At 33.2% G+C, this 9,229-nt stretch overlaps 2 protein-coding genes across 2 annotated transcripts in view; one reads left to right on the top strand and one right to left on the bottom strand.

The window, feature by feature from the left end:
- Positions 1-713: 713 nt before the first annotated feature.
- On the bottom strand, positions 714-2,573 carry Creld (Cysteine rich with EGF like domains). The gene is made up of 4 exons (XM_081994438.1): positions 2,107-2,573; positions 1,877-2,053; positions 1,241-1,823; positions 714-1,184 (listed from the first exon to the last, which is right to left on the bottom strand). The coding sequence occupies exons 1-4, from the start codon at positions 2,263-2,265 to the stop codon at positions 943-945; spliced, it is 1,161 nt and encodes a 386-aa protein (XP_081850564.1). The 5' UTR covers positions 2,266-2,573; the 3' UTR covers positions 714-942.
- A 4,751-nt stretch (positions 2,574-7,324) lies between these two features.
- Positions 7,325-9,229, top strand: part of LOC145738827 (E3 ubiquitin-protein ligase RNF220-like) — an 85,469-nt gene continuing 83,564 nt past the window's right edge. Inside the window, exons 1-2 of the mRNA XM_081993907.1 lie at positions 7,325-7,468; positions 7,519-7,911. Of these exons, the coding sequence (XP_081850033.1) occupies positions 7,792-7,911 (120 nt within the window). The 5' untranslated portion in view covers positions 7,325-7,468; positions 7,519-7,791. The remainder of the gene's footprint in view (positions 7,469-7,518; positions 7,912-9,229) is intronic.

The raw sequence follows: 9,229 nt of genomic DNA, 5'->3' as shown, positions 1-9,229 counted from the left end.
TCGTTCGACAGCTCTGAAAATAAATTATATTCCAGGTCACAAATGATCGAGTTTTAAAGGGCGGAGACTCAAGCCATGAATTTAGTAAAATCTGTCTTTATTGTTAAATACCTCCTATATGACCTTTCGTTATGTCATTAATAATTTAAGAGGTACAAATTGATATTCAACTGTTAGTATAGTCGCCCTAAATTGTCATTCACCATAAGAAATGTAACCCTGATTAATTAGTTCTTTAAAAATTCTGACAACTTTTATTGAATTAAAATTGATTTGGTGCCTACATCAGTTTCAGACTAATATCAAAATCAAATCCCTGAATAATGTTGATACCATTTTACCCTTAAAAGTTAAAACTAAAAATATAAAATTGGCGCCACTGTGATTAACTTCAGTGTTCGATACTTCCACCACGTGACCTCCCACAGCCAATGACGTTGTTCCTTGAGGAATCAATAACCTATCCGCAGGATTTCTTGTTGGCACTATTGCCAGTTCATTCTTCTGCAGCGTTGCTTATAAGATGATGTTCGTTATGTATTGTTGGTTGCCTTCTCCAGGACTGAAAATATATGTGACATGGTTTTGTGCCCTTTGAAAGGATTTTTTGGTTAATGTACTGATTTTGTCGTCAAATACATGCTTTCAACTTCCATAACCGGAAAATTAAAATTAATGCAGTAGATACTCAAGTAACGAAGTAAGAATACAAACTAACAAGAATGTATATTTATTCATCATCCTTAACAAAAAAAAAATATCACAAAAGTAAACTTTATGAGGTACACGCATCAACCTCTAAGATTTTTTAGAGCAAACTTACTACCTAGAGTTTCAGACATAAATCAAGCAGTCACAAGAATCAATACACACAAAATCTGACAAAATAGCTAATATAAACCGAATTTTAAAGAAATAAGCTATTATATGTTATAAAATACATTAACTTGTACCAAACGTTTTCTGGAGCTGTTCTGTCAATTGCTCTTTTAAATCATCTACTGGAGAATCAAATGATTTCGCTATATATTCTGATAAGGCAATATATATTGCTACACATAGTCCTAGGATGGCTGCTATTGTGACATTTTTCTGAAGAATAATACATGTACAAACACAAAGCCCAAAGTATGTGATGTACCTTGTAGTAAACATATGTCTTTTTGTTTCTTCTTCCCCAACATCTAAAGACAAAAATCATATAAGTATTTTTAAACTTTACCATAAATATTTAACTTACTAATACAAAACTTGTCTTGTTTTCTAAACACATAACCTGGAGCACAACTAATACATTCATCTGGACCATCTCCAGTACAACCAAGACAAGAAGAATGACAGAGTAAACATTTGTAACTCCCATCTGTATTAATACAGAACTGGTTACTTGAGCAAGGTGATTTGCCTATTAAGCATTCATTAATATCCACACAGCCTCTGTCTTTATGTTCTAAATAACCAGGTTTGCATTTCAAACAACCATCAGGTCCCAATTTGGTGCATGTACCCTGGCAAGCTTTATGACAAGGGGAGCACAAAACTTTATTTTCATCTTTATATGACTGATAGAATCCTTCAGTACATGAATCACAGTAATCTCCAGTATAGCCACTATCACAAAGGCACTTTCCATTTCCTTTTCTTGTACTAGATCCTTTACATTTCCCATTGTTATTACAAATTTTATCAGGGAAACCTTTGCATGGAGTGCAGTCTTTTCCATAATGAAACTCAGGACAACAAACTTTAGCAGTATCAATACATAAATATTTTAAAAGGTCTGGTTCATCATTTTGTTTTTTGGACCACCATGTTTCTAGAACCTACCCAAAACAAACTTATTAAATGATATTTTTTTAGCTTAATAGTAGATTACCTCTTCATATTCTTCAAGCAGTTGATAACACTGGGCTTTTCCTTCAGCTACCTCAGAGCACAATTTTTCATGGATTTCCACAAAGCGAACTTCACTATTTGCATATGAACCCAACTTTTTCTCTTCCCAATCTGCATCCCCACCTTCAAATTTAAATGATGCAGTTCTTTGCAATCCCTGCAAATTAAAACAGATAACAAAGTCATTAATATAAGCTGCATACCACTTACCTTATTGAATGAATCCACCAATACTTTACAAGCTCTACATGGTGCCAACTTAAGATTTTGAGCTTGTTCACTTTGAACTTTTCCATCTGAAGTTCCAGTATGAAAAAGGGTGACAATATATAATAAAGAACTAATCCAGTATATTTGGAAGCCCGGCATTGTTATTAATTATGGTCAAACGGAAATAATTTGGAAAAATTAAAGTATTTAATAAAACTAGGTAAAAGTCAGGTTATGTGGTCGATCAATAACAACATCACCGATTCGTCGCTATAGGGATGATGTATTATCACATCGATACTTTACGCGTGTAAATATAGGTAGCTGATATGACGTTATCGATAACGGCGATTCTTTTCTAGAATGTTCTACATGCGAGTTACATGTATTATTGCATTAATTATTATTTTTTATAATCTTTGGTATAGGCCTTAATTGATTACGAATTGAAAATTGAAAGCCGCTACTCTAGAGTATAGAAGAGTTATGTCGATATTAGCATATTTTGATAACATTACGTGGCCTTTCAAAAAACCTTCATTGGTTTATACTTATCTATATCTCTAGTCATGTGCACATTGTGACCAAGCGCAGCGCCATCTAGCACTTCATGATCTGATTAATTTTTTTATGGTTTTTACCAATTTGAATTTAAAATTTAAAGATCAATTCATATAGTCACTCAATTATACAGGCGGACGATAAAAATAAAATTATAACATAATATCAAACAATGATATCAGTAATATTTTGCTTCTCAGATATTATGCGCTTTTTTTATTCGTATTAAACTCTAAATTGTACTTTATTTTATTGGATAATTATTAATTTCATTCATTTGTTAACAGTTATTGTTGCAGAACTAGATACAAGGATTACTTGCTTAACTATATAGCCTCAACACAGAAATCTCTCTCTCATTATAGGTTATTTTTAATAAGTATGGACAGATGGCGTACTCATCTGCAATAACCGCTTACCGTTTGAACTTTGAATATTGGATGTTCCCTGCAGAGTGCAGTGTTGCCAGAAGCAGTGCAGTTCCAATAGGTCTACAGATTTTTGACTTCCCAAAGCTACCATACAGCTAAAATAACATGCTTAACACTGTAAAAAAATTTTTAGTTACAGTTTTACTATTAATTAACTTTTTGCAAAATTTGACTGAAAATAATGTAATTTTTAATAAAAGTAACGTAATTAACAATTAATAGTTAGGTAGCACTATAGGTAGCAACTATAGGTAGCAATTATGAGTAGCTTAATACATTTTGATCTGTTATTTCTACTTGTAAAAAAATATTTTTTGTTTGTCAGAACCGAACATAAAATTTTATTATTATTTAATTGTAATATACCATACCACCCTGTATAAAAATTAAACCAAAAAATTTCAAAGGTTTTAAAAATTATTATGTCATTATTGATGAATTTGATAAAACAAATTGTTAATAAACAAAGCGTTTTACTAATGTTGTCAAAAGGTCAAAAAACATTTCATTTATTATCTCACGACAAGTTTACAAAAAAAAATCACTTGTAATTTTTAATTATAACACAAAATTTAACAATTTAGTTCAATGTTTTCAGTATTCCAGATTATCTCTGTAAGTAATTGATTTCGGCTTTCTAACTTTATTCCTTCTGTTTCAGTAGGCCTAACAAACTTATTTGTTTATTTTTCTTTATAAACTTTTGTTGCTAATAGTATTTGAATTACACTTTGGTGCGGTATGTCAAAATGTATTGCGGTACTTTATACCATCTCTGGTAACAAAATAGAAAAACTGAGCTTCTACAGACCCTTGAAGTGTCTTTAAAGGCTCAGAAACGACCTGCAGTGCAAACATTTTCTGGAAATAGTTTAAACAATTAATGCGTAATTTTGAAAACTCTAATATTAGTGAATCGTGATTCTGAATGGTACAGGAACTCTTCTCGAACCGATTTGGTTACACACCTTTAAGTCAGCTCGACTGAATACTGCCAAAAGTTTATTTTTATAAATAATTCGTAAATAATGGTTTTTTGAATTTATGCAAAACTTCTGTATTTCTATTCAATGTTAAGGGTGTAGCCAAGGAAACATTTAATATTATACTGGAAGAAACAAATTGACTGAAAAAATGTAGATTCTATGCTGCTACTTTAAGAATTATGTTTGTTCTTGCACTTATTTTCATACTCAAATGCTCGGTTTGAGAGAACTTGCTGTTAATGGCTCATATATGTAGATTTAAACGTGGTCAAGACCTCCCAACAAGTCGTTTTGGCATTTGCTTTAAAGAATCGGAACAATCCCGACAAACTCGTAGATTCAATTACAAGTTAAACTTCAGTGCCCTGCTTTGTAGGAGAGTATCATCAAACGTCATCGATACAACCAAACAGCAGAAAATCTTTCAAAATTCTGAAAGAAATAATCTACTGTGTTATTACATCCCTGGAAGTATGTTTTGATGAAGATAACACTTCATGTTATGGAATTGGACCTTGTACAAACCAGCAATTTTTTAGCTGCCTCAGACTGACGTATAAGTAAATAAAGACTAAAAACTTTCTAGCAAGGGAAAGTTATATTTCTAAAAAGCTGAATCTTACACTTCTTTACACAAATCTTAACTTAATTATAAGCCTTCTTTTGAAATAAAGTAGCTATACTTTTCGTTAAAAAGAGAGTGACTGTAATGTTACTGTTTCATATGACATAAAACGTCAAGTAATAAACATTCTGTTACTGGTACTGAGTAAAGTAACGACCATGTTGCTAGTTTTGCTATTCCTTTCTGCACTCTGCCTAAATATAAAAGTGGATGTAGGAATAAATCTAGAAAAAACAAAAAAGTGGTATAAGATGGTAATGTAACGAAAAGTTTTCTGAGACCACGTAGCTATTGTCTGATTCTCTTGTTGTTGACCATCACGTGACCAAAGAAGGCTATTTTGAGCACACACAGTCTCTTTTCGTGACTAATGTCAAACGTCGCTTGTTATGTTGACAAATAGTACTAGTACTTATTTAGTACTATCGATTAATCTCAGAAAAACGTATGTGTGGGTTAATTCGTAAGAATTGCCTTTGTTACATAAATAAGTCAACTTTTAAGAATCAGACTGTACATACGAAGATGTTTGGGGTTGCTTCAAATTACACTAATCTACTGATATACATTTTTGCTTATACAGGGTGATTTATAACCTTATGGACACAGAGTAGGGGCGTGTAGAGGATCTCAAAACAAGTCGAGTTGCAGTATAACTTTTTTTCTTAGGCCCATGGTTAACGGAGATACAATACCTCTTTTTACCCCCCAAACTTTTTATTGTGCGCCACTGACTTCGATCGAACCAACTTTTGAATTTGTTCAATTTAGGAAATGTTTTATCTCTTGGAGATTTGTCGTATCTGGCCTCATTTTCGAATTATTTGCGATAACATGACAGATTTGCTGTTCATGTAGGGTTTCTGGGTGATTTACTATAAACTTTTATTTTTATTTTTATTTTTCTCCACAACTAGTTGACTTTAAAGATTTTTTTTACTTTAATTTAATTTACAGTAACTGTAGGAGTTATTAAAGAGAAAACACCAATATTTTTTTGAAACTTTAACACCCTGTATCTCGTTAATCATGGACCTGAGAAAAAAAGTTATACGGCAACTCGACTTGTTTTGAGGTTCTCTACACGCCTCTGCTCTGTGTCCGTAAGGTTGTGAATCACCCTGTATTATACATGAGTTTCAAAAATATCCAGAATTCTTAGTATTGAAAGAACCACAGAGAAAGAACAAATTTCTGTCTTGAAAATAATTTTATGAGGCGTGATTGACTTTGGCGGCCCTTAAAGCGTTTAAGAGGCCATATCCAAAATATTTCGCGCTGACTGCGCTCTCTCTCGATAAGTTCGAAGTAAAGACACAGACATGCGCCGTAAATTACGTCGTTCGGAGCGGGTTTGCTTGCATGGAAGGTTTATATTCTGCAGTAATAATAAGCGAATTTCCTCGAGAAAATTATTCAGACCAGGTTAGAAACAAAGTTAACCACAGAAATTTCCTTGACCTGTGGTCTAAACCATGACGTCAGACTTAAATTAGGTTACCTAACCTGTCTTAGATAATGGTTTGCCCAAATAGTTAAGGGTTAAGAATTGTGGACCAAAGGAGAACCTGGACCTGGTTAAGAAGCCAGGACCAAACCACTCAAAAGAAGATGCGACTTGACAAAACCAACTCCGACAGACGTTTTCCCCGACGAATTTTTTCTCAAAATCTGGGTAAAACCTCTCCGCAGCTAACTTAGTGCTGACTAAGCTCTGGTTGCACCTCCTTCCTACCCAACTCAACTCCTTCCAAGGTTTGTAAATGAAATGGTAACGACCTGAAAGTCTACCATTTAATTTGCAAACCTTCTCCGACATTGACCAAGCCGATGAAGAAAGAAGCGTCCAGGAGGACAGAAGAGCGCAGAAGAGCCCCTAACTTGCGAATGTCGACTTAAGTCGAAAAATTCGCTTTTGTAGGGGTGCAACTGATACTGGCCTAATGGTCTACACCGATGGGGAGGTAAAAAGCTTGCTTGACCTCCTTATCTGAGGCCGTATTCCTGCCAAGAATAATGGCGCTTGCAAAAATGGTTGTTTCACACTTTCAAATTCTTCTGAGCTCATGTCAGGTGCTCGCAATAAGGGCCATCATTTTTATCATCATTTCTTCCGGACAACTTTTTTGATAAAAAATTATTTGCGGACTCGTTCTATTGTAAAATTTGTATAAATTATAATAAGTGGACTTTCTGGTATTGAATGTTAACGCCGCAGTGAAACATCGGCTACGATATTGACGTTTTTCTGTGAAATTGACACGTTTTCTTCCAATGTATTTACCAATAACATTATTGAATTGTTCCACAATGTTGCTATCAACGTCCTGTATTAGACTACTGCTATGCTTAGAAAGATATTCAAATATTGCCATAATTTTTACAAACAGACCATGTTCTTTGAGTTGTAAAACACAATTTTCCAAATCTGTTTTTTTTGCTTGGTAATAATTTTCGTGTTGATAAGACTTTCTTCTGTAAAGGAGATTAGATACAAATTTTGTATCAAGTCATTTTGAACCATTTATGCCTTATGTGGAATGGAATGCGTCCAAATAAAAGAATTAAAGATCAAGCCCAATTGTGTGCGCAAGTAAATATCTTTAGACTGTTGAAGCATCGTCACGCCTTTCAGTTACAAACGCCTTAAAAGAGCGTTTCTCACTTTGAAAAAAAATCCAGCTAAAAGTGATTAATGTAACTGAGTCGGTCGATTGCTGAGGAGTTTTTTCAGCTGCTGTCGCGGTCCAAAAGAGCAGGTGAGAGTAAAAATAAATCTAAAACAACAAAATTAATGACATGATTATAGGTTTTCAGTAAAAGATCCTCCTATCTCGTTTTGGTTGGGTAGGAGGTGCTTATTATTTCACATGTTGCGCCTGCCTTCGACGCAAAAGGCCTTCCAACAACGTGCTTTCATAGAGTGGGGCAGAAATTCTGTCAGTTTGAATCGCGATGCTGAGTGAAATGTTATCCTACGTCCCTTGAGTTTTCTGAAACCAGACGCGAACTCGGGAGTTTTAGATTATCAAATCGGGTTGGAAATAATCAGTGTTGCAAACGTTTGTTTTTATCCAAAATCATGGATAATTCAGCGTATGTTCCTAGCTCTGGACATTTAAGTTCTCCGGCTTTGGTGGTTTTTTCTCAAGCTGGTGGTTTGCAAGATGCTCTTCGTATTCAACGACCTTTCAATCCACAGGTAAAATTGTAGTCAAAATTTTTTCATTCTATTCACAAGCAGTATACATCTGAATTAGAACTGCTTATGATGTTTATAGGGTGAACCGTTATTTAGAATTATGTTACTTTGTAGATTTCAATATAGTTTTTACTGTTATCAAAATTTGATGCTTAGTGTATTTACGGCTAAAAACGCTCCATAAATGTGAGATTTTTTTAATGTTTGCAAACCTAAAAAAAGTAGCAAATTCTCAATGTTTTACTCTAAACAAAATATTACTTAGTACCTACTAAACTGTTATTTCGTTGCAATTATTTTTACAAAATGTTTATACCAGTGTTTTAAGTGAAATCTGTATAGATTCAATTTAAATCGTAACAGCAAAAATCAGTCAGATTTTATTTGCATAATCTATCTATTATTTAAATAAATACTCAAAGTAACTGTAATCTTAAAATATAATAAACCAAAGAATAACCATACGTATTCACTTTAAAACTTATTACAAAAAATAACTAGCATTACTTTATTATACAGGGTGAGTCAGGGTTAAACGGCCAAACCTATACCATGCCTAGAGAATTGGATTTTAAGCAGAAAGTTATAATAAAGTTGTGTCCGAAAATGCGTTGTTATCACAGAGTGATAAACCTTCACATATTTCTAAGGTTTTATTACATAACTTCATTCATTCTTATTTTCCCAATGATTTTCCATTAAGCATAAAAGGAGGACTAGCAATATTTTGAAAATAAAAAGTCCTAATAAACTAAAATTTGGTTCACAGAATTGCATGTGCACTCCTAGACACTGCAAATCAAAAACAGCGACAGATACTGAAAAAATGCAAGAGACTAAAAAAGTTTCTAAATCAAAGAAAGAATTCAGATTAAAATAAATGATCGGTGGCGTACTACAAAAAAGTTTGGGAAGATAAAATGGGGATTGACCCCTGAAAAAGTATCACTTTGTACATTTTCAGTATACAATGTGTACAACATTGTAATTGTGGAGATCCTAAAGAGTAGTGTATGTAGAAAAATTAATCTTGCTATTTCAACAATGAATGAAGTTATGTAAACCTTTAAAAAATCTGAAATTTGATCACCCTGTATCTCGGTAACAACGTATTTCCAGACGCAACTTTATTACAACTTTCTGCTTAAAAATCAATTCTCTTGGCATGGTATAGGTTTGGTCGTTTAACCCTGATTCACCCTGTATATAAAATAATAATTTTTTCTTATATGGAAAGGACATTTATATTTTTTGAACAAAAAAAAATAATTTAGGCCTTTTATAAGCATTTTATCTGAATAAAAAAAGTGTTTTACAT

This window comes from Ips typographus, linkage group LG16 (genome assembly GCF_016097725.1).
Source record: "Ips typographus isolate SLU linkage group LG16, UJ_Ityp_2.0, whole genome shotgun sequence".
NCBI classification, from domain to species: Eukaryota; Metazoa; Arthropoda; class Insecta; order Coleoptera; family Curculionidae; genus Ips; species Ips typographus.
Note: the sequence above shows the minus strand (reverse complement) of the source record. Positions and strands in the feature narration are given on the sequence as shown.

Excerpts from the sequence above, each read along its gene's own strand:
- Creld (XM_081994438.1), bottom strand. The coding sequence starts at position 2,265 with ATGCCGGGCTTCCAAATATACTGGATTAGTTCTTTATTATATATTGTC. Across the intron at positions 2,054-2,106 it reads TGGTGGATTCATTCAATAAG|GGATTGCAAAGAACTGCATC; the intron begins GTAAGTGGTATG and ends TTTAATTTGCAG. Across the intron at positions 1,185-1,240 it reads ACAAGACAAGTTTTGTATTA|ATGTTGGGGAAGAAGAAACA; the intron begins GTAAGTTAAATA and ends TTTTGTCTTTAG.